Genomic DNA, 27,083 nt, shown 5'->3' on the forward strand with positions numbered 1-27,083 from the left:
GTCTAGGGTTTGCAATACAATGGGGAGGTACTAAGTAAATAATGGAAAAATTATTAGTGATGCCAAGGCCAATGCAACAGCAGATGTCCATCCAGGCTTCTCTGAAAAGTCTAATCTCTCATGGGAGGTATAGGAGGAAAGGTCCTAAAGGAAGGAGAAATATAACTAGAAGTTGCTGAGAGTGACTAATCTTCAAGTGCAGCTTTTTTCTTTTTACAATCTCCACACTTGTATATGATATTACAAGACCTGTTAGTTTTATGGATAAACTCAGGCAAAATTATTTCTAGTGGTCACGTAGCACCTGAACACAAATTTTCACACCTCTGATTAGAGGTCTGAATACATTGAGCTCTGTGTTTCTGAGGCACTCTCACTAAACAGTGCTTCAAAAAATTTCTGGTTAGTTTAAAAACATAAAACTGTCTTCCTAATATCCTATCTTGTCTAATGAAAATCCATATTTCTGTATAAAGGTGTCCCAAAAATCCCAGTGTAGACTTTTGGTATACCTTGTAGAAAGAAGATGGAAAGGGAGGGAAGTACATTTTCAATTAGAAGTGAAGCAAAAGTGAATTATCTGGAAACAATACATTTTTACAACTCTGAAAATCTATCTCTACCATTGAAATATGCTCTTTTGTTTTTATTTTTTAAGATAGAGTGAAATTATTTCTTTGTATACTAATAATAGAAAAAATTCAAATCATATTAGGCTCGCCATATTATATAATAATTGATGTTATTTTAAATTTACTTTTTCATTTTTAATATGAAAATGCCCCATAAGGACAAATGTTTAACTTCTATTTTCTTCTCTGTATATGTAGGTATGTTCCATTATTACGAGGGCTAACCATGAGTTTTCTAAATGATGAACAAATTCTACAAACTAATTTAAACTCAGCATCTTTGGGATAGAAGATTAATTATAGATAATGGCAAATAATCTCATTCTTAGAGCTCTTTTATTGTTGATAAAATTAATCATCTCCCAAGTGCTTGCTGGTTGCAATGAAAACAAATATCTTTAAATTTTTTATTTTTAAACACACCGATCACTGTGACCATAAGTTCTACACAAACAAGTACAACTAGTCTGTGTGAAACTATGAGTTTCTCTAGAAATTTACTCTTAAAACAATGATGAAGCTAACAAAAACTAGGACTGAATGTGTAAAATATTATTAAATAGCAATAGAAAGCTTATGTTAATATTTAGCTTTTAATTTCCTGGAAAATAACAATTTCCTCTGTCATTCCCAATTTTCCAGCAAAAACAGACACTCCCATTTTTGTAGCAAAAATAGTCAAGCCTTCAATGAACCTTTAAAGATATATAAATATATATGAAATATCTTTTCCCACAGAGAGAAAAAAAACTTGCTTGACCAATAGAGAGACTTTATGTAGAGGTGAAAGATACAAAATTTCATTTTGTATGTTGAATAGTAAAATTATATTAGATTCCAAAATGTTTACACCGGGAATTAAAAAGATTGTTTTTCTTATAATAATTGAGTTCTAAGCTTCCTTCTATTTTATATCAATGATTTTATGATGATGAAGGCAAAATGTAAAAAAATTTAATAAATAACAATGATACAGTTCTCAAAAAATGTCAAATGGATAGCATATACAGTCCCTTCTTACAAAGCAATAAAAGAAGAAAAATTAAAAATATATAAAATTCATTTATTATTAATCAAACTCTATGCATTGTAACATCACTAAAGGAAAAGAGAAACATGTTTCTAATTGAACTTAATTTCATTTAAAAACTTAAGAAATAATTGAAGAGAACTTTTTTATTATGACTTTGACAGTATTATCATTTTCTTTGAATACCCTGTCTCATATAGCTAGAAATTTGACAGAAATGTAATATTAAAAAGCAATATTTTATAGATACAGACATTTTATTTCTCCCATTATAGAAATGATTATGGAAATTAAGTTCAAACAGTGCCATCTTGTGGCTACCTTAACACTCATCACATGTTTTATTTAATGTATGCTTACTAGGGAAAGCTCCAACTTGAAAGAGCCATAGGGATCATAGAGATGATAGAAATTAGAGCTGAAAAGGCCCAAATTCATCATCTCTAGAAAGACTCACCCCATCCCCAGGCACAGTTTACAAATAAGGAAACTAAGGCTTGCCTAGAAAGGGAAAACTTGTCCAAGGTCACACAGGTAGTAATAAGTAATACAACCAGGATTTTTGACTCCAAACCCAGAGTTCTTTTCACTGTACCAGCTAAGCTGATGAGTGTGTGCCAATCTTAGCTTGAAGATCTCTGGGGATGACAACATTCTCTCTCTAGGGACACCCCGTTCCACTTTCAAACTGTTTAATTATAAATATATAATCTTTATTTTACATTTAGTCCAAAGCTCTCTTGGCAAATTCAATCTCTTTTTCTTAGTTTTCTCCTACAGAATTAAGTCAGACAAGTTTAGCCCTATGTCCATGTGATAGTCTTTCAATACTTAAAGAGAGGTATAGCCTCAACCCTGCCAAGTTAAACATCTCCTGGTCCTTCAATTGATAAGTATATTGCAAGGTCTCTAATCCCCTTCCATCCCAGTAAGTCTCCTCTCCTGGTCTCCTTCCCCTGAGGATGTTCCAGTTTCACAGTGTCCTTCCTAATATTTGAGCCCCAGAACTGAACACAATCCTCAAGACATTATCTGATCCGAGTATAGTGAGACCTCCCTCAATCTGGATATGTATGTTCCTATCTTGCATCCAGTACATAGTAAGCCTTTAATAAATGCTTGTAGATCAGCAGAATTATAACTGCTATAATTCATCTCAGGCCACAAACTTAATGACATCTCTATTCTTTGTTTTGCTATGAAGCCTATTAGGAGCTAATGACCACTTGTACAGAGGCAGGAATCCCTAGGCTCTAGGAATGTTTCCCAGACTCCAAGCCAAGGCCAGGAAAGCCAAGGTCCTTATCTCTTTAAGAACAGCCACAGGGTAAGTCAGATTCTCCCATTCTTTGTCTCCCTTCTTTCCCCCTCAACTAAATACAATGCTTGAAGATCCCAAAGCAGAGATGTGGGAGCAGAAGGAACAGAAACAATCATTTTATTAGCAATCACAATATATCAAATTCAATATTTAGGTTGGGCAGCACAACACAGAAAGAGAATCGCTACTGCAGTTGGAGGACCTGGATTTAAATCCTACCTTAGCAGTCACAACATTTGGGCTTCTGTTGCCATTTCTGTAACAATGAGTGGGAGAAGGGGGAGGAGGTTGGATTATATGGTCTCTGATAGTCCTTTTAGCTCTAGATCTATGATCTGATGAAAAAAACCTAAATCGACAACACTTCAAAAATATTCAGTAAAATGATAGATCATATCAACAGCAGAAGCAAGCCAACAATTTAAGTCATTAATCACTAAAAAGAATTAAAGCCATGAGGCATAAATCAATGACATAAAAGGTTATAAATATTATTACATAATATACATGAATATTAATGATCAATATTGTTAAATGTACAAGATATACATATAAATGTATATATGAATAAATATGCAAGATGATAATCACAGAATATAATTGAGTAACTACCTTATCACTATCAAAAACCTGGTACTTTAAAAGACCTTGATTCATGTCTCTTACCACATAGTTCCTATTATTAGGACTCAATGAATTATAATTCACAAAATTACAAAATATATATCTGGGAGCAGACTAACAAACTACACATGATCACTGCTCTAGAACCAACTGAATCAGGAAAAACTAATAGGTGACACAGATGAGATCAAGAAGCCATTCTTATTTCTGCTCCCCACACCCTTCACAAACTAATGGCCAGGTCATCCAGACAGCTAATGGAGACTCACCTCAAGATACAAGCTAAGAATTTTTAGCTTTACCCATCTCAAGCCTTCAGAAAGTCATCAGTTCTAAAGAATATCCTAAAATAAATCTTATTTGGGTATATGCAGACTCTTTTTTCTTTTATCAAAGTGGAAACTATTTTGCCACAAGAACCCTCATTTGAAGCACTTGCCAACAAATGAATAACTTAAAATTAGTAGGAGAAATTCTCCTTTTTGTTTTAAGAGAAACAATCCTCAGAAATTATCACTAGTTTATTCTATCAAATTAGCTTTTTTGACTGCCATATCACACTGTTGACTCATGCTCAAATTAATAGTGGAATAAAATACCCAGATTACTGTCGCATAAATTTCTTTCATATCACTCCCCCATCTTTTATCTGCATAATTAAATTAAAAGCCAAATTTTAGGATTTCATATTTATCAATATTAAATTTATTCTCATTATATGGGTCTTTGCTATCAGCCAAAACATTTATGAATTTCATTTCTGTCAACTAGTTAGCTGCTACACTTTTGTGTGGTTCTTTATTTGACAAGTTTTTATCCATTCTCAAGTAGATCTGTGATCTCATCAATTTGGTTGTTCACTTACACAATGAAGACCTCAAAAGTCATTCCCCCAATTTGACCATAACAGTCAAATGATAAAAAGAAAAAAAAAAAGATTTCAAAAGAAGAACTGCATACTATTAATAATCATATGAAAGAATGCTACAAATCACTAATAATTAGGGAAGTACAAATCAAAACAATCCTGAGGTTTCACCTCACCCCCTGCAAATTAGCAAAGAAGACAAAAGATGGGAAGAGTCAATGTTGGAGGGATTGTGGGAAGACAGGAATGTTAGTGCATTGTTGGTGGAATTAGGATAACCATTTTGGAAAGCAGTTTGGAATTAAGCAGTTAAAGTGACCAAAATGCCCATACTCATGGACCCAGAGATTCTACTACTAGGCTTATTATACTTCAAGGCCACTCACTGGTTTAAAAAAAAAAAGTCCTACATACATAAAAATATTTATAATAACCTTTATGCGTGTGTGTGGTAGCAAAGAACTGGGAAAAAAAGCAATATATCCAATAATTTGAGAATAGTCAAGTAAATTATGGCACAAGAATGTAAAAAAAATATTACTGTATCATTAAAAGAAAATTATGATGCATATAGAAAAGCAAAGAATGACTTGTGTAAACTGAAGTAAAAAGAGTCAGGAAAACAAAACAGGATGTTCCAAAAGTCTTAAAGCAGTTTTAACCTTTAATACTTTAAAGTTAATGCTACAAAATTATGTGAAACAAACATGTCCCTAAAGAAGAAATATTATTAGACACTTCCTCCCAACTCTTTTGCAGAGTAGGAGGTCTATGGGCATGGAAAGTTTCACATATTTTCAGATTTTTTTCAATCTACTGGTTGGTTCTACTGATCTTTTTTTCTCTTCTTCCTCTTTTTAAAAATATTCTTTGTTAGATCCAAATTTTGGGAACAAGCACTTACTCTTCAACAAAACCTGCTGGGAAAACTGGAAAGTGGTCTGGTAGTAACTAGGCATAGATCAACATTTCACATCATATACCAAAATAAGCTCAAAATGGGTACATAATTTATAAATAAAGGTGAATATAATTAAAGTAGAGGAGCATGGAAAAAATTCCTATCAGTTTTATCGATAAGGGAAGAATTTATGACTAAACAAGAGACAGAGAAGACCACAGGAAGCAAATAAATAATTTTGATTACAGGAAATTTAAAAGATTTTGCACAAACAAAACAAATGCACTAAAAACTGGAAGGAAAGCAGGAAACAGAAAAAATTTACAGCAAGTTTCTCTGACAAAGGACTCACTTGGAACTGAGCTAATTTATAAAAAGTAGAGCCATTCTCCAACTGATAAATGGTCAAAGGATATGGAGAGATAATTTTCAGAAGAAATCAAAGCTATCAATAATGATATGAAAAAATTCTCTAAATCACTAATAATTAGAAAAATGCACATTAAAACAACTTTGAGTCTCACACCTCACACCTATTAGACTGGCTAATATTATAGAAAGGAAAATGACAAATGCTAGAGGGGATGTGGAAATATTGGGATACTAGATGAAACTGTGAACTGGTCTAACCATTATGGAGAGCAACTTGGAACTGTGCCCCAAAGACTATAAAACTATGCATATCCTTTAATCCAGCAATACCACTTCTATGTCTATATCCTAAAGAGGTCAAAGAAAAAGGGAAAAGACTCATATGTACATAATTATTTACAGCAACTTTTTGTGGTGGCAAAGAATTGGAAATTGAGGGGATGGTTCAATGGTTGAATAAATGGCTGAATAAGCTGTGATATAAAACTGTGATGGAATACTATTGTGCTATATGAATGTAATCATCTCTAGGGCAAGGTGGGAAGGAATGGAAGAAAAAAAGGAAAAAAAAGAAATGTATACAATTATTCTTATATATTTAAGAAAATATCAAATTGTATATAATAGATTTCTAGTTTCATGGACAATCATCTTTATTATATAATTTTATGGAAATGTTCGTTTTATTACATAAATTAAATAAATTTTTTTAAGAAAAGAAATGATGAGAGATGGTTTCAGAAAAACCTGGGGAAGACTTAAATGAACTATTACAGAATGAAGTGAACAGACCCAGGAAAACACTGTACACAATAACAGTAATATTGTAACAATGATCAACCATGAAAGACTTGGCTATTTTGATCAATACAATGATCCAAGACAATTCCAAAGGACTTGAAAAATGCTATTCACCTTCAGAGAAAGAACTAATGAACTCTGAGTACAGACTGAAGAATGGGTTTTTTTTTACTTTATTTTTCTTGTCTCTTTTTTTTTGTAACATGGTTAATGGGGAACTATGTTTTAGATGACCTCATGTATAATGGTTAGATTGTTTGCCTTCTCAGTGGGTGGGGGTGTGACTGGAGGGAGGGAGAAAGTATGAGATTCAAAATTTTTTAAATTAATGCTAAAAAAGTATATATGTAATTTAAAAAATATTATTTGTTATATGTGACAGCTATCAAGTGCCAAGGAAAATTCAAGTGATGTGAAAACAAAATATATCACTAACATTTATTTTTTAAAATGAAAACCATAAACCCATGCCTGCTCAGACAATATGACTCTTTTCTATATTCTCCTATCAGCTTGCCATAGGAAGTGCACCCAAGTTTTTGGGGACTTGCTTCCTTTCTTCTGAGAATATGAGGATTTCAGTTCAGAATTTAGTTTGTCTACCTGTTCTCCTTTACCTTAATCACATGGTCAGTACATGTTCTTTTTTTTATTATACTTCCCTGAAGATATTCTTAACTCTATTTCTTTAAAGTTCTTTGTTACATGTTGAAACCTTCTCACATACGCTACATACTTGTCTACTGCCCTTTGTATAATACTTATTTTTAGTTTCTCAGAGATCATAATGCTCCATGATATGTAGTTATACAATGCCTGTTTAATGTTGGTGTTAAAAAGAGGAATTGGGGAGAAATCGGTGGTCAATAAAGGAGCTCTGCAATTTCCTAAAGGATATCCAGTTCACTCTTCTATTTAATTCTGAACCTAACTCACTGTCCAGTTATACTGTCTGATGGACAAGTTGTATAGGTTATCCATCTAACTAACTATGTAGGAGTTAACCAATAGATATTCATTTAGTTTTTCCCATATGGATTATAAGAATGAAATATTTTGAGTGGAAACATCTCCTCTAGAAAAACACAATCCTGACCTATTCATAGAAGTTTCTGATAATGAAAAATGGATAAAAGGGCACTGATATATGCTCTCATACAGAAATTTAACCAATAAAAATCAATTATCATAACAAAGGTTTCAAAAGAGCCTTAAAATTACTTTATTCACTAAACTCTTGACTTACTTTCCAAGAAAGGAGATGGCAGCCAAGGAGACATGAGTTTAAAATGGAAATTAATTTGTAAAATTTTAAGGGGAAGGAAGATAGAAAATTATGAGTAGTTAGTACCTCACAAAAAAAGACATAAACAGCAGAAAATAAATCCACTTTAAAGAGAGTTTGGTAAGACACACACGTATAAGCTGTCTCTGTATCATTACTTCAACCACTGAATGTTACAGAACCAAAGTAGAGCCCTAGCTCAACTCCACTACAGATGCCCAAGTTGATATTAACCATAACTCCTGGGAGCCCATCATTCAGATCAACTGAAAGGTGTATGTTGTAGGCACTGTGTTAGGCACTAGAGAAACAATCTCTAAGTGCTTCTAACCTAATGGAGGAGACAAGTATTTATGTAAATATATACAGAATAACTATAAAATCAATAAGTACAAATATACTCGAAGTAGTCAGGGAGGAAGGGCACTACCAGTTGGTGGGGAATGAGGAAAGGCTCTAGGCAAAAGATATGCTTGAGCTACATCTTGAAGAAAAAGATGTACTCAGTGAGGTGGAGGTAAAGAGGGAATGTATTCCAGGCATGATAGATGACCAGTATGACGGCATGGAAACAATAGATGGAATACTACTGTATGCGAGGAACAAAGGGAAAATAAGTTTGCCTACATAGCAGAGTATATTAAGAGAGTAATATCAAATGATATTGGAAAGATAAATTGGAAGTCAGGTTGTGTAGGGGTTTAAAAGCTAAACAAAGGAGTTTGTATGTTATCTTAGAGGCAAGAGACTTTGGAGTTGGTTGAGTAGGTGAGTTATAGTCAGAGCTTAAGGAAAATTAGGTTGGCAACAATGTGTATGATAGAGGTGGGGAGATGAGTTAGGAAACTATTTCACAATAACCTAGGCAAGAGTTGATGAAGGCATGATCTAGATTACAGACACTAAGGTGCCTTTAAAAAAACAGGAAAGCATAGAAAAGGACAGGATTTGGGGGTAAAGAATTTTTAGACATGTTTAGAAATTGGAGACATTTAGAAATGTCTCCAAACCATCCAGTTTGAAATGTCCAAAAGGAAATTAATTGGTGGTACATGACTGAAACTCAGGAGAGAGACTGGGGTTGGATATGTATTACAAATCTGCTTACCTGTATTACAAACCAATCTATATATGTAATTTTGGAAATATAAGGCATACACTTTCATTATACACCTTTATCCTGATTATTATTCTGAAAACCTGCTGCTCACCCTTAGTTCAAAACATACTACTCTCCAAATTACCTCACTTCTCCTTTCTTCCCCATCTACTTCTTAGAAGCAAAGCCGCTTCTTGCCTCCTTCTTTACAATTTCTTCACCCCTTACTTCAAGAATTCAAACTATACCATAGGCATGAAATGTTCTCCTTAAATTTAGAACTTAATAAGACTCTTCCTGTCTGAATGTCTATTAACAACCAAAAAGTTAGCAGTAATTTATTTAGTAGAGAATAACTATCTCACTAGGTCCCTACTCCACATTTTTGAATATATTTTCTTTATAAATTAGCCTAGGAAGAATATAAATACAAAGTGTCCCAAAAATGTTAGTGACATTTAAAACTTTAGCAGCTTGATTTTAAGCTTTCATAGCTTAAAATAGCACTACACTTTTAAGGACATCCTCTATGAGCTTAAATATATATTACTAAGTTCAAATAACACATGTTTTACATACTAAAAGGTCCTAATAAGGTCAATATTACCATACAAATTAATTATCAGACAACCAAATAATGTGCTAAGTATTGATGGAAGTCAGCTTGACATACATGAATACTTCACTATCAAGCTATCCTTAGAGTTGATGCTATGGAATCATACTATAGGTGAAACAATATTAAAATGGGGCGCTTCTGATACATCACATTAGATCCCTGGCACACTTTTCTCATAAAAAATCCTTATCTATAATAGGAAGCATTATTCTAAGGCTCTGGTATCAAACTACACTATTTGGTATGGAAATACTTCCTATGTCTCCTGATGGTATCAAAGTGCTCATGAAAGCTTTGTCATATCCTATTTACCCGAGTTCAGGGATAAACTATCTATAGCTCAATCTCAGCTATTTCAGGATCAGCTTAGCTATGTTCAGACAGGCTCATCACTAGCTGGACCGGAAGCAATGAATTTCTCAGCAACAGTAAACTCTCAAAGATCACTTCCTAAGTTATAAAGGAGATGTTATCTGCATTGGTAGAAATAACCCACAGCAATAAAATTACAAAGTCTTAAACTATTGGGAGATATCTAGTAGTAGTAGTATGAGTGATAAGAATGAAAAATCAGCTATTCAAAAGGGAAAAAAAATCACTATTTAAGAAAGTCAGGAAAATATCACTCACTTATATAATACAGGTCTGTCCTGCAGGGCTTCCATTGCTTGGGTAAGTACTGGAGATATATCACATGATTCTTGTGTCAAACTCCTGCATTCACCTAAAAACAATCAACTCTCGATATAATATATATATATATATATAATATAATAACTATTTTGAAGATTCAGTTCAATAATATGTTCTTTGTTCATACAAAAAGCCACACTATATATACCATAACCCTAGATGTCTAATTTCACACCAAGCTTTACTAGCAATAACTAACGTGATAATGCCTATTTAAACAGTTAAAAAAAACTAGTTTAACTTTCAATTAAACTAAACTTTCAAACTTTGCAATCAAGATAATTGAATTATTATACAAGTTTAGATTACAAGATGCTATGAAGTATATTCCAAACTTCCATTTTTAAGCTAGTCATATGGAGAAATTTCAAATGGAAGCTTGCCAGATGAAAAGGCATTATGGAATTCACAAAGCATTATTAATGCCTGGAATAGTATGCTGAATGAAGTTCCTGCCTTCAAAACAGAAGACAGAACTTTTAAACAACATAGGTTTAATAGATATGTAAATAATTAATAAATGCCAATTGGTGATAAAAAAAGTATGGTTATAAAACGGGCTGAAATGTTTTACTCCTTAACTTGAAGAAACTTGATATTACTTCTTTCTAATTCAATTCACTCCAGTCAAAATTTACTGAATAGCTTCTTCAAAAGAATGTATGGGAGAGTTTAATTTTTGTTCCCAGCATAGTCTGGGATAGAGTAAGCATTTAAAAATTTTTTGCTTGCTTCACAGAGTATACAAAGAAATATAAGATATGGCTCTTCCTATGAAATGTACAAAATGTAAACACAACACATGAAAAGTTCAATAACAATAAAAGACTTGAACAATTATTAGCTGTTACCATAGGTAAATCACTTTACCACTCTATGCCTCAGTTTTCCCTATGTAAAATGAGAGTAGGACCATACGATAATATAGACTTCGAGCTGGATGATATCTTAGATGCCATCTAATCCAACTCCCTCTTTTACAGATGGAGTCTATAGTTAGAGAGACTAGGAGATTTACCCAAGGTCTCACAGATAGTACCTAGCAGAACTAGGAGTTAAACTTAAGTCCCCTGACTCCAAATCCGTGGCTAGTTTCCCTGCATCATTTCGCCTCCCTAATAGTAAGATTTTATAGAGCTTTAAAGTTTTCATTATTTCATTTGAGCTTCACAACATCCATACAAGGTAGGTAAGTTCTTTCATTTCCTATGTTATAGACTTTTGTAGGGGAAAAAACTGTAAATCTTAAAGTATTATAGAAAAATGGGTTGGAACTCCATACATATGTGTCAGATTATATCAATTATTCAAAAACATTTATAGAGCTATCTGCATGTACTTTTCAATATTAGACTCTTACCACGATCTATCAAGCAACTTATTAAATGCCTACTATGTATCAGGGACTATATTAAGCCCTGGGGATACAAAAAAAGACAAAATCAGTCTCTGTCCTAAAGGAACTTACAACCTAACAGGAGAGCCAACATGATGACAACTACATATAAACAAAATATACACAGGAAAAATTGGAGATAATCTGGGGCGGCTGGGTGGCACAGTGAATAGAGCCCTGGAGTCAGGAGGACCTGAGTTCAAATCTGACTTCAGACACTTAACACAAAAACTAGCCTGTGACCGTAGGCAAATCACTTAACCCCAACTGCCCTACCTTCCCCTTCCAAAAAGTAAAAAAAAAAAAGAAATTTGAAAAAAAAATATTCTGAGATGGCAGTTTTCCCTGAATTAGTTGTTTAGATTTACCCATAGCAATCTTATTTGTGTGATGTTCTTCAGGTTATGATCAATTTATTTTATTTCCACACATGAGGTATGATTTTTATGAATGCTGGGATGATTGATTTTTTCCCTTAATGGTGGTTTTTTTTGTATACAGTAAAAATTCAATCTTTTAAATTTTTGTCTTATGAAACTCATATTTTTTTTGCTGAATTATACAGTATCTGATACATGCTGACATTTAATAAGTACTTAATGAATCGTGAAACTAATTTGTTTTACTGAATATCAGTGTCTGACACAATGTAAGGCACTTAATAAATGTTTATTACATTGAAAAAAGACTATTTTCTCTTCCAACATTAGAAGCTAATTTTTAGCATACAGATATTGAGATATACATTCCAAGTGCTGTGAACTTGTTTGATTTATAGTCCACATGTAAGGTAAAAATACCCTTTATGAATAAGATTAATTACATCTACCAACATATGCCAGAGCAACATGCCACAGGTAGTAAGTGCCTTGGCTTACTGGTCTAAATTAGAACATTTGTACATAAGTGCACCTGCTTGGGAATCAACAATATATGATAAAATAATGCAAACAAAGCATTTATTATACTTAAGTATTAAAAAATAAAAGGTAGATGGTATGAGATAAAATCTTTATGAAAGAATACATGACTATAAATTTCAAAACTGGGCTAACCTGAAGATCAGTGAGATTCAGTATTTTAAAATTATTTTTTTGGAGAAAAAGCCTAAGTATGATAAATTCTTAAGAATTTATCACAGATATAATTTTTAGCTTAGTATAGAGTCAGAAATAACTTAATAGTTTTTATGAACCTCAACTATATGAAAAACAAGTAACTTACTTTGAGCCCATCTGTAAAGTCGTTCATAAGAAGTTTCTTGAAGCAAGGCCATCTGTTCCATAATTTCTAGACTAAAAAATTTAAAACATTTATTATGATTATATGTGTGAAGCAATAGCTACATTTAAAGATCTAACTAAAAAGATGATCAATAGTAATTCAGTAAAACCATGTTTTTGTCATTTTACATGACCAGTAGTGCTTTTTTATGTGTAAAATATTCTCACTTAAATATTGTCAATTATATATGTCACTTTGTTACCTAAAAATAAAATTCAATCTTAAACATTTCAAGAGGCAATATACACTGGCTTCCTCTCTCCACAAAGAAAAACAATTCCATCTATCACTAACTCACACTGTTGTACCAAATATTATTTTTTTTAAAGAATTAAGAACAAGTGAAAAGAAAACCAGGACTGTGAAAAGCAATATAAAAGTATTTATTTTATTACTAAATTTACTTACCCTGCAGTTTGTTGGTTTGTTCGCAAGAGGACTTTGACATCATTATGAATTTGCTTTACTCTTCCTAATGCCTTGAAAAAATCCTTAAAATAAAGAATATGATTCTTTAAAACATGCTCATTTTTACCAAAGCTTTGCATACTCAAGCTAAAATGTGACTTTAGGGGCCACACATAAACATTCTTTCATCTACTTCATGAAATCATTCTGACAACTTCAAAACAAAATTAATATCTCCCTCATCTGAACTCAGCGAATTTGAAAGTTAGAAGGGACCTCAGCATTCATTTAACCCAACCCATAGCCAAAAAAGAATCCTCCACTACAAAAAAAAAAAAAAAAAAAAAGGGATTGACTAGCCTTTTCTTGAAGAACTGTTAGAGGACACAATCATTATACTTTGACAGTTTAATGGATCTATGATCTCCTCAATGTGTATACTTCTTTGAACAATCAGGATTGCAACCCAACTAAACCTTTTCATCTCCTGTGACTCATTCATGTTTTGCTGTGAAACCTCTGTTTTTACATCTAAGGCCCAAAATACCAGGAGCATTTCTCTAGTTGTCCTGGCATAAGAGAGAACTATAAAGGCTATTTTTTGGTTAATCTTCACTCTTGCCACATGACTGGCTCATCTTCATTTCTAGTCATCAATCTCTCTGACAGCATCCCAAATATCCTGTGCACTGGTGTACAAATTCTTGGTTGGTAATTGCAGCTTCTTCCTGTCCACTATATGCTTCTCCAAATGCCTGGGCTAACTTTCAACTTAATTCTTCAGACTGTGCTATCCCAATGTTGGTAGTCATAGTACATCACTGGAAGAATACTTTATTTCTAACCAAAACAGGGAAGAAGGAGCATGAGGGAAAGAGAAGGAATGCACAAATGGTCTTCAAATAGCTAAAGGACTGTAATGTAAAAGAGTATATACAGACTTATTCTTTGTTGTTCCAGAAGGAAGAAGTTAGAGGGAAGCAAACTTTGACTCAATATACATAAGTATTTTCTAACAATAAGAGCTGCCAAAACAGAACAGGATGCCTCCCAAAGTAGTGAGTTTCTTACTACCAGAGGTATTCAAACAAAGGCCTGATCACCACCTATCAAGGATGTTATAAAAGGGATTCCACTGAAGTAAGTGTTAGTGAATTTTAAAATTCCTTCCTCTCTACAAACTTATGATTCTAGGAATATAAGACCAGAGAAAATTCAGGGACTCTGCAGTGGTCACATGTCAAGTTGAAAGGAATGCCGAGACACAAGTTGAGTTCATCTTTTTCAAGGCATAGGAAAGAATTTGCTTTAGTTTGGTCTAAAGCCACAAGCCATTCCTGCAATGCAGCCTGGAAAGAATTCAATGTCCCTAGGGGTTCCACTAACCTGGTGATGATTCATAGCTGCACTAAGAGCTACCTATCACTCAGATCCAGGCTCTCTCCCAACAAGAAAGAGATGCATAAACTTAAGTAAAATCATAACTACCTTTGGGAGTGGGCAGGTATGACATAATTTGCCAGGGCATAATGAATTTTATACTTTTTCCTTTACCCTTCCTATCATTCTTAGCCTCATTATGTTGTCAGTTTCTGCATGTAATCTCCAACTTCTGACTATACAATTATAGCAAAGAGGATGTTTCATGCCTTATACAAACTACAGAACTTACGCCTTTTTTAAGTTTCACCTAATACAAATCATGAAAAATAATCAAAGTTAAAACTATGGAATAAAGACATCTATTTAAATAGCTCTGCTTATAATACACAGGTTATCATAAGAGAGCATAATGAGAAGGATTTCAGAGGTGAGTTCTTAAAAATGATCAGATTTTTAGTCTCTTAAATTAAGAAAAAACACAGGAAAATAATTTGGGCTGCAATTGTTATAATAAGGTATCACTTAATAAAATTAGGAGAGAAATGGCTTAACAACTAATAAATTAAAAATAATTTTTAAAATGTAATTTTAAAATTACTAGTGTAGAAAAAGCATGGGACAGTAGAAAGAACATTGATTCCATAATTAGAGGACTTGGGTTCAAATTCTATTTCTAATGTTTACTACTTCGTATGATCTTGGGAAAGACACCAACTACTTTGGCCTTGGTTTTCTTATGTATAAAATGAAATTGGACTAGTTGGCCCCTGAGGTCCCTTCCAGCTCTAGTTCAATGATCCTATGTTTTTATACAAAACCTCCTTGAAAACATATTATATAAAACATTTCTACCAGAGAAAGCTATAATTGAGTTTATGATTAAATTTCTTTGAAACCCTAATTTTTCTTGTTCTTTTTTTTCCTAGAAAACAAACCATGGGAAAGATTGTATTAAACCTGTCGTGGGTTAATTAAAAAATGAGCCTAGAAAGTTTTAATGGTAGAAATGGGGTTTGAGAAATTTGTTTTCTATTCACATGAAGAAATAATGCAAAAAAACCCAAAACAAAACAAAACAAAAAACCTTCCAGAAGAGAGAAAAAGGAAATTTATCCAAAATTAAAGTTAATATTCTTGTAGCCCCTTATCAGCAAAGGGGCTGACAAGAAGTATAATTTTTCCCAGATGGAAGGAGGAACTGAAAGAAGAGGCTGCACATGAATGTCATTCCCCCCCTCCCTCGGGGTTTAATACTTCATGTCTGCAACCTAAGTTTCTTCAGTTTTGATGTATTCTGATACAAAGTTCACTTAAAAATCTATAGATTTGAAATATTTTAGAATTTTATTTTTACTTGAACTTTTTTACATTTTAGCAGATATTACATATAACAATTCTATATATTTTATTTTTATATCAGAATTCTAAACTCTATGGAATATAACTTGAAATAAGTGAGCCAGCAACTAATATTTGGCATTTTTGTTCTTCTTCTTAAGAATAGCTATCTATGTGATTCTCAAAGACTGATGAAAAATACTAACCACTTTCTTATAAAGAGGTGATGGACTAACATGCAGAATGAGACATGCATCTTTGAGTATGACTAATATTAGAATTTTATTTGCTTGACTGTGCTTGTTTGTTTTGTTATTTTTTTTTGTTGTTGGGGAAGGGCAAGGTGGGAGAGAGAAAAAAAAATAAACGCTTGATAATTTTTAAAAAATAAAATTTAATTTAAAAAATACCTAGTTTAAACATGTAGAAACCAAAAGGAGGTACTTCTATCAATTGTAGTTTACGTTTGATACTTTATGAAAGGTGGAGAACATGCAAAGCAGAGGATGATGATCTATGTAGCGTACATCTGATACTTTATATGATTTGATATTTACAACTGATATTTTCTATCAAGAAAATCTTCTAATTTCTTTGGCTGCTAGTTAATTTTTTTTTTTTTTTGGTACTGGACTCAGTAGATAGTAAAAGTGGTTGATGACAGCTTGCACTACACTTACTATACACATTTCAAGACAGATACAACTCCTTATTTAGCATCTTCTATAGTCAATTTATCTCAATTGCTTTAATCTTTCTTTGGTGGTATTTTAAATCATCTATGTTGTTCTAAGAGTATTTCTTGTATTAGTCTCATATCTTCTAAGTCATTGAGAAAACAGAACGTGCAAACCTGCTAGCCAGATGGTAGACAAAAATCCCCTGTAATTCAAACATAATGTAGTTTCCTATTTATATACACTAACAACACAATTATCTTTAAAAAAGGTTTCATTTAATGATATTTGTCACTACAAAAGGTTGTTCTTGAGTCCATAAGATAAATATAAAAGTCAGTAACATTATAAGAAAGTTCTTTGAGGACAAGGATCTTGTACTATATTTCTTTGTATACTCCACAGTATTATGCATATGTAAGCTCTCATTAAATATCTCTTGATTCATTACAAAATTATAATGTAACCTAATTAAAAAAAAACAAATCCCACAGTAATTCCATAAAAATTAAAAATAAATATATTTGTACAAATTAGTACTTAGTTTAATATGTTATAGCTGAGGTTTTCAAACTTTTTGATCTCAGGAACCCTTTAAAATCTTAAAAGCAATTGAGTACCCTCCAAAGAGCTTTTTGTTTGTGTCACATATATCAGTATTTGCCTTGTTCTAAAATTTTAAATTATGAAAATATTTTCATCTGCTGATCCCTTGAAAGGGTCTTAGAGATCTCATAAAGAGATCTTAAGGACCCCCAGGAGTCCCTGGACCTCATCTTGAGAACTTCTGTGTTTTAGCATTTCATTGATGCTTAGACTATATTGGTACTTTCCAAATCACAAAGTGGAGAAAAGTGGGACTTTCTGGCACAAAAGGCAATCATTAAAGGGCAGGGAAAGCAGAGTCTCAAGAAGTTTCAGGGAAGAGGACTTTGGATTTAGACTCAAGAGTGACCACTTGCTAACAGAAAAACTTTGTATGCAAAGTAATATCTCTGGGGCTCATTTCCTTATCTATAGTCAGCCCAGGTTAGATTACATCATGTTTAACACTCATCCTAACCTAAATCCACTACTCCCTGATCATAGAGGTTATGTTTGGGAAAACAAACAAAAGAAAAGAACAAAGACTCAAAATTAGAATAAATTATGCATCAGGGAGACAAAACACGATCTTGTAGCTGTGATTAAATGGGAAAAAGGTTAAGAGACTGAAGAGAATGTAAGGATAAAAGTAATTATTATGAAGTAAGATAATATTGTATAAATTAAAAGACTATTCATATGCCAAAAAAATCCCTAAAGAAGTCTTAATTTAGGGTCCATGACCTTGGTTTCTGCTGTTTTTAATGTGTTTTGTTTTGAGGGGGGAAGGCAAGGCAATTGGGGTTAAGTGACTTGCCCAAGGTTAGTAAGTGTGTCAAGTGTCTGAGACCAGATCTGAACTCAGGTCCTCCTGACTCCAGGGTCGGTGCTCTATTCACTGCACCACCTAGCTGCCCCTTCTTTAATATTTTGATAACCATATTTCAATATAATTGCTTTCCTTTATAATTTTTTGTATTTTATTTTATGCTCTTATTCTGAGAAGGAGGTCTATAGACTTCACCAAATTACCAAAGGGATTCATGACACAAAAAAGTTTAAGAACTTCGAACTAAGTACTATGCAAAACAACTTGATTGGGTGATATCTACTTGATATAATTCAATTCACTTCAGTAAGTATAATACACCTACTGCAGGAGGCATAGTGTTAAACACCTGGCATATAAGAAAACAAAAATGAAGCAGATGCTTTACTCAAGAAACTTAGGTTCTATAGAGGAAACAGTGGTTACAAAGATAAGTCAATACAAATAAATAAAAAAAAATTACAAAATAATTTCAGGTGTGACTAAGAACTGAGGGATCAGAAAGGTCTTATATAGGAAGTGATACTTGAACTGAGCCTTAAGAGAAGCCAGGATGGGGGTGGCCAGGTAGCACAGCGAGTAAGGGCACCGGCTCCAGTATTGAGAAGACCTGGAGATCAAATCCCGGGCTCAGATACTCAGCACCACACCCATAAATAACTGGCCGTGTAACCTTGAGCAAGTTACTTAACCCCAATTGCTAAAAAAAAAAAAAAGAGAGAGAGAGAGAGAGAGAGAGAGAGAGAGAGAGAGAGAGAGAGAAGCCAGGATGCTGAAAGGTAGAGATGAGCAGGGAGAACATACAAAGCACGGAGGACAATGGTCTATGAAAAGGCATGGAGACAGCTGATGGGAGTGTTGTGCATGGGTAACATTAAGTTGGCTACAACATAGAATAGTGAAGAGGAATTATGTGAAACCAACTTGCAGGCAGTCGGTGCTGGAAGGGTGGGGAAGGGAACCAGCATTTATAAAGCGCCCACAACATGCCAGGCACTGTGCTAAGCATTTTTACAAATATTTTCTCATTTGATTCTCATAAAAACTCTGGGATACAGATGCTATTACTACTTCTATTTGATGAGGAAACTGAAGTAATTAGAGGTTAAGTGATTTTCCCAGGGCCACATAGCTAATAAGTATTTGAGGCTGAATTTGGACTCAGGTAGGTCATGATGACTCCAGACCAAGCTCTATCCACTATGCCACCCTAGCTGCCTCCAGAGGAAAGAAGGAATATTAAAAAAAAATCTCCTCTTGCTCTTTTGCAGAAGTCCATGGTATATGGTGTGGAACTGTGCACATAACATCAGATTTTTTCAATGAATTGTCCTGTTGGATTTTCTGGGGGAAAATTTTTCTATTCTATTAGATATCACTATTATGCTTTAATTCACTGAAATGGGATTACCTCTGTAATAGGTCCTTCTTTTGTGCCTCGGAGAAGACTCATTTCATCTGAAGTCAACTGGAATTTAGATATGAAGGCATCTGCAACTTGGGCTCTTATTTCTAACATTTGACTGAAATAAGAAAGAAAAAGTCAAGCAAGTTAATTATTTCCACAAGTTTATAATGGGTTTGTGATGAAATCATTATTTAAAACATAATAAAAAAAAATGTAAAGGCCTAGTGAATCTCCTAACAGTCACTTTCTACCCTCAAAGAACTTTGAAGCTCACAGAAGTGGTGTAACAAGCTGTGGTTCTGTTATCTCACAGCTACCTGGATAAAGAAGAACTGACCACATATCCAAAAGCAGAAAGAAGTATGTTAAGTAGTTACTGTGAATTAACATTCAAAAAATTTCTGCCACTAGTATTTGTATTCATAGCTCACCAATTTTATTTCCAAAAACTGGAATACATAGTTACTTTCAACTCATTTTTTTTCATAAGCATTAAAACATCAGTCATTTAAGTTTGGACCTAAAGTACACTACACATGAATAAGTAAAACCTTTCATTTGCCTCTTCTTCAAGAAAATAATTATAATTTTAGGTTAGAAATGGAAGCCAATGAATTATCTGTCAATTTTCCCAACTTCAACTCCCATCTTTTTTATATACTTGTTTTATTTTTCTTTTAATAGGTTATAGCTGAACCTCAGAAAACTGACCAGCATTCATTGTGTATATTTTGCAACTGGAAGGAGTCAAAGAGTGGAGGAAGTATATAGTTGGTAAAGACATAGGGGAGAATTAAGTAGGTGCCACAGAAGACATCATTAGGCTAGGTGGGAGCTACAACAAAACAGATTGAATTTAACTAGCACCTGTTGTAGGGAAAGTTCTATACTAGGTGATAGGTGGAGAGAAAATTAGAAAAGATACTTTCCCTACCCTCCTTGAATCAAGCAGACATACATGATATATAAATTCCTTTCATACAAAATGATACATGGTAAAAGTATAGGTCTAGCCATGTTATCCCTCTGCCTTCTTCTTTCTGATCCATTACCACTAACCTCCTTGACATTCCACTAACAACCCACTCCATCTCTCCGCTCTAAGTATTTTCTCTGGCTGTTCCCAGTCCTTGGAATGCTCTCCCTCTTCGCTTCTGGTTCCTGGATTCTTTCAATTACCAAATAAAAACTCATCTTCTACAGGAAGCCTTTCCCATTCCCTCTTAAATCTAGTGCCTTCTGTAATGGGAATGGGAAAGGTTATGACTAACAAGAGAAGGAGATGTCATGTATGAACATTAAGGAACAGAAATCAACTGAACGGGAGGCTTAGGTAAAGAGTAGTGTTGGGGAGATTCAGAAGAGTCAGTGAATGGGGTTGGGGCTTTAGCCTCAGCTAAAACTCAAGACTTTCCATATTTTGATCTATAACTTGGTCCTAGAAATGTACTGTGTATGTGTACATATGCTTCTTTATCTGTGTGTAAACACACAAATATATGCATATTTATGTGTAAATATATAATTTTCACTTCTGAAATTAAACGTTTCCCCAACAACTTTCACAGGATCTTAATATTCAAGATAATCACAATTCTAAACACTCATAATCTAAGTTGCTAGATTTCATTTTTCTTTCAATACTACATCTGCATATCTAGTTAAATAATAACTTCATAATGAGATTTTTTTTAATATGATCAAATATTCATGATGAATCATGCTACACATACCGATGGCCTCCAGGTGGCAGCAAAGTACTATTTATCTCAAAGTCAACTTCTAAATTATATATACACATATTTAAATAATATTTACGGCTTTAAACTTTTATGGATTTATGTTAAAAATAAAAAAGGGCAAAACCTGTTCATAGGCTTTATTATTAGCTTTAAGCACCAATTAGTACTGTAAACATATTTATAGAGCAACTAATCAAAGTCCCTTTAGAATAGCAATTAATCATTTATATACAGACACACATAATACATATATATGATTATATGGGGAAGCTAGGGGGTATGATGGATAGAGTGCTGGGCCTAAAATCAGAAAGACATGAGTTCAAATCCGGCTTCAGATACTAGCTATGAGACCCTGGGTAAGTTACTTAACCTGGTTTGCCTCAGTTCCTCATTTGTAAAATGAGCTAGGAAAAGAAACAGAAAACCACTTAGCCAAGAAAACCCCCAAAAAGGGTCATGAGAAGTCAGACATGACTGAATAACAACAAATATGATTACATGCATATATGTGCGTGCCACAGTGTATACATTATACAGTTTTCACATACATTATTTGTTATACATACATGCCATATATGGCACACACATACATCTATATCGCCACTGGTTGGTTCCATGTATATGTACAGTATCTCTGTATTATACACATGTTTATATACACAGATACATGCATATGTACATGAACATGTATGTGTGTATACCCACACACATCAGGACATAAAGCACTTCACATCATTTTTTTTATCACAATAAGGCTATCTGAATTATTCTGACACTGTGCATTCAGCACACTGTAGCTCAAAAGAAAAAGAGGTGAGGGCAAGGGAGGAATGGAGAAACTACATAGCTGAAGACTGGTTCTATTGAAGGGTCAAGTCAGCTTAGATAAATAGTGTATATGTGTACACACACATGAAACAAATGAAAACACATATAGATGTGCAACTTTTTGAAAATTATAATATTATATGAACATATGATCTGTTTACCAGAGGGTCATTGCTTTAAGAGGATAAAATAGAACCTATATCACAGGGCTGCTGAAAGGATCCAATGAGCTAATATATATGTGTATATATGTATATACATGTATGTATGTGTATATATATAAAGTGCTTTGCAAAAATGAAGGGCTTTACAAATGCTATTATTCATTATTATTATTACTATCTAGATTAACCTCATTTTACAGAGCAGGCTTTAAGGTTTATTAAGTTTTCTATATACACCGTATGCCCAAGCTTCCAAACACTATAAGGTAGATCCCCATTTACAGATGAGGAAGCTGAGGCTCAAAAAAGTAGAGTGATATGCCTAAGGTTATATACATACTAAGAGACAGAGAGGATCTGAATGTGGGGCTTCCTCTTTTACATCCAGCAGTCTTTCCATAGTACCATGATGCTTCTGTGCATATACTAGTGCATACAAAAACATATATGCTTTTTCTTTTGTTGTTTATTTGAAAAAAACACACACTTTAACACCAGTAGACCCAAATTGCTTAATCTCTCCAACTCTATTTTCTCATATGTAATAATGATAATACCGTTTCCACTAAGTACCTCAAAGAATTGTTAGAACAAAAATAGTTTGTAAACCTTAAAGTAACCTAGAAATAATAGTTGTAATATTTTCTGGTTTCTAAGTACACTGCAACAAAGCAATAGACGTCAGAAGCTATGGGAAAAGCTCTTACAATTCCAATAATATCATAGTCATTTTGAAAATATGAAGAGATATAAATTTAGGAATGTCAAGCATCTCACGTCAATTATTGATTGTTAACCTATGGAAAGAATCTCATCTAACATTTTTGATCACGACAAATAAGGCCTTTTGAATTATTCTGAAACTGTGCATTCAGCACATTGTAACCCAAAAGAAAAAGAGGTGAGGGGAGGGTGGGAATGGAGAAACCACACAGCGGAAGACAAAGGTTCTATTCAAGAGTCAAGTCAGCATAAAGAAGCCAAGCTAACAGATCATGGGAACATGCTACCAAAGCTAAAGGAAGAAAGTGCCAAGAACTGTTACCCTTAAGCTCTAACAGAAAGGCTTCTTAAGGAGGACCAATTTTCAAGTTTTAACTGTTACCACGGAGACAGGGTTGCCCTGGGAGAGAACGCCAACTGCTAGGAAAATTATGCTCTTCATGTACTTTTCCCTTGAACTGAACATAAAAGTGGACTATTTGTTAAGAATAACACCTAGGTACCTTAAAGGAAAGGAGAAGGGAAGGACTGGATTAACCCAAGTCCAACTAATACTGCCTTCCATTTCTCCGTATTAGCCTGCAGTAGTTTTTGTATATATGCACACACAAATACTTATGATAAAATGTGTTCTTCCGCTAAATAAATTTCAGTTTTCTATATTAAAGATATAATTTTCAAATTCAAAAAACTCATTTTTCAAAATGAGTTCTTGAAATATGAATAAATCAGCAAAACAATTCAATAGTAACATTTCACTGATCCGTACATTACTTTTACCAAAGAATGACAATACCATGGAAAAATACAAAACTAAAAATGGAGGAAGACAAAGTATGTTAAGAAAACTTTAATATGTTGTATGTAGGAAAACTGTTTAAAGTGTGAGTGACTGCCTTCAAACACACAGGAAAAGGGAAAATTTGTTTATAATGTACAACTGGCAATAAGGCCATCTGAATAAGGCCATAAACAAATTCTTCAGTCTCACAAAATTGTCCCTATTCTTTTCCATGTCATGACAACTGGCATTTTAAATGATATAAGGGAGAAAAATGGACATTGATGACCTGGAGAAATACAGTATTTGCACTGGACAACTGTGTTTTAATTTCTCATTACAATTTTCCCTTTGCTTTAGCTTCTCTTCCTAGGCACAGGGTCTTGGGCTCTTTTTCACAGATGTAATTTATTATTAATGTAACATGGCTTAGCAGAAGATATTAGAATTTATACAATTATGTATATTTGTATAAATTTTTTTCAATGGAAGTATGACCTTAAATTCACTTCCTAGGAAAGTTATCTTTGACCATCCTGCCCCCCTCCCCCAATAATCACAAGGCATTTGTAAAATTAGCTGTAAAGATTTCTTTATGCCTTGGTATCTTTTTTATGTAACATTTCCCCCCCAATTATAGGCTAAAATAATTTTTAAACTTTTTTTTTTAAATTTTTGAGTTCCAAATTCTATCCCTTCTTCCCCCTCTGCCTTCTCCCCTCCCTGAGATAGTAATTAATCTATACATGTGCAGTACATGCATACATGTAATGTAAAATAATTTACACATGTGTAATTACATAAACTATTATAATATTAGTCACTTTGTATAAGAATACTCAAAAAAAAGGAAGTGGAATAAAAGCATGCTTCAGTCTGTATTCAGACAGTATCACTTCTTTCTCTGAAGGCATCATGAAGTCCTTTGGGATTGTCTTGGAGAATAACTAAGTTACTCACAGTTCTTCACTGCACGACACTGCTGTTACTGTGTACAATGTTCTCCTGGTCCTTCTAACTTCACTTTTCATCAGTTCATGTAACTCTTTCCAGGTTTTTCTGAAATCATTCTGCTTGTCATTTCTTTTTTTTTTTAAGCAATCGGAGTTAAGTAACTTGCTCAAGGTTACACGGCCAGTTATTTTTGTGTGGGTGCCAAATATCTGAGGCCAGAACTGATCCCAGGTCTCCCGACACTGGCACTAGCGCTCTTACTCACTGTGCCACCTGGCCGCCCCTGCTTGTCATTTCTTATAGCACAAAAACATTCCATCATAAACATATACCACAGTTTGCTTAGCCATTTCCCAATTGATGTACATCCTCTCAATTTCCATATATCCTGATTTCTTGAGGTGGTGAACATTTCTCTCTGGATGAATAAGAAACTAAGAATGAGAGTGGCTCAGCAAACAATTTAGTCAAAGCCCTTGGGGCTCTAAAGAGCTAAGTGTGGAGAATAGAAAAACCAAAGATCTATGTATAGATATTGTTCTTTGTGGAGGTGACCCTTGCAAGGGGAAGATGATGAGATTTCTCCCCCTTCCTCCTTCCAAACACTGGCCACAGCATTTAGTAGAGAGAGGAAGAGAGGAAAGATAGGGTTACTATCCAGCAAATGAAGAATTTCTTAGTTGGGGAGTAATAGTTGAACTGCATCAAGCAGGAAGTAGAGACACACACTCCAGATAGACACATATAGTGAGGCAGTCACTCTAGAGAGGAAGCAGCTTCAAGAACTGAATCTCCTAGCTGCAGAGGAGAAAGTCAGGTAAGAAAAGGAACAAACCATGGACACTCAGCTGAGTAATATACCCAGCAAAGACACTGCACCCACGATGAGCTGTGTAAGTGCTAAACAGAGAAAGGATGTATACAAGCCCTGAGAGCTGCTTTTGCCATCATTATAACTACACTCTAAATCTAAGCCCACTGTTATGCATCTTATGGATGCTGTGTGAAAGTGTGCCCTAAGTTTATGGGAATAATGGTTACCAGCTGCTACTCAAACAAAACAAAACAAAACTTAAAAAAAAAATTTATTTAAAATCAAGCACCATCACTCCCCAAAATTAGAAAGTAGAATAGAAAAAGAGGATTATATATGAAAACACAAATCTCTTATTATCTATAGCAGAGGTGTCAAACTTGCTGCCCAATGAGTGTTGGGAGATAAAAATGTAATTTGGAAATGTTTAACAAAATAAATAAAAATCAATACAATAATATTAATTTGTGATCTTCTAAGTCCATTTGTAGCCTGCAGGGATTCATTTCTATCTGTGTTTGGCATTACTGATTTACAGCTGCTTTTTTTTTCTTAAGTATGTAATAAATGCATCATGTGACTTTCAAAGATGCCTTGCTTCTGTTTCCTTCTGAACTTTCCAAAAGCTTCAATGAGCCTTTTTTTAAGCAATCCTTTTATCACCTCTCCTCTACCCCCATATAAATCACAAGTCTTGTAACAAATAAGCATGACTGAATAAAATAAATACACATATTTATTACATATCCAAAAACGAATGTATAATTCTGCACCTTGTGACCAATACCCTCTGTTAAGTATCCTTTCTCCTCACCAGTTCTCTGGAGTTGTAATTTGTAATGGCATTATTCAGTGTTCTTAAGTCTTCAGTGCTGTTTTTCTTTATGGTGAAACTGTCACTATATAAATTATTCTTCCAGTTCTGTTCACTTTACTCACACCACTTCATACAAATCTTCTCAAATCTCACCGATATTATCCCTTACATCATTTCTTTCAGTGCAACAATAGTGGGCTTCATTCATACATCATAATTTATTCACTATTCCCTAACTGATAGACACCCCTTTTTTAAACATATGGATCTTTTTCCTCTTTCTTTGATATCTTTGGAGTACAGCTGTTATTTTTAGGGAAATGCTTCTGGAGAGACCTACTCATGTCTACCTGCTAACTGCTAAGGGTAAAGACAATGGTGAGAGTTCCTAAGTCTATAGTAGTATAAGTAGACTGCCAAAGGGTATCTAAAAGTATTAAAAACTGTTCTGGGGGCTCAACCTATCAATGCAAGTGAAAGTTTGGAGAATAGCCCAGAGGAGGTACATAAATAAATACACACATAAATCCACTAAATATACAAGAACTATGTTATAAAATGGATGTTAACAACACTGAACAAATTTAAATAGCTGTTTTAAAAAAGGAAAAATTATAAATGGTTTAAATAAACATGATAATATTAAAATGACCTGGGATTTTTAGGTTTTGGTTATAATATTCCTGTGAGTTTTCATTTGGGAT

At 33.7% G+C, this 27,083-nt stretch overlaps 1 protein-coding gene across 1 annotated transcript in view; it reads right to left on the minus strand.

The window, feature by feature from the left end:
* Window positions 1-27,083, minus strand: part of COG6 (component of oligomeric golgi complex 6) — a 137,210-nt gene that overhangs the window by 85,167 nt on the left and 24,960 nt on the right. Inside the window, exons 5-8 of the mRNA XM_069064621.1 lie at window positions 19,557-19,668; window positions 13,334-13,416; window positions 12,866-12,936; window positions 10,183-10,276 (exon numbers count right to left, since the gene is read on the minus strand). Coding sequence (XP_068920722.1) covers window positions 10,183-10,276; window positions 12,866-12,936; window positions 13,334-13,416; window positions 19,557-19,668 — 360 coding nt within the window. The remainder of the gene's footprint in view (window positions 1-10,182; window positions 10,277-12,865; window positions 12,937-13,333; window positions 13,417-19,556; window positions 19,669-27,083) is intronic.

This window comes from Petaurus breviceps, unplaced genomic scaffold (genome assembly GCF_028583685.1).
Source record: "Petaurus breviceps papuanus isolate PSGF00001 unplaced genomic scaffold, PetGlider_PUasm1.0 90639, whole genome shotgun sequence".
Taxonomy (NCBI): Eukaryota; Metazoa; Chordata; class Mammalia; order Diprotodontia; family Petauridae; genus Petaurus; species Petaurus breviceps.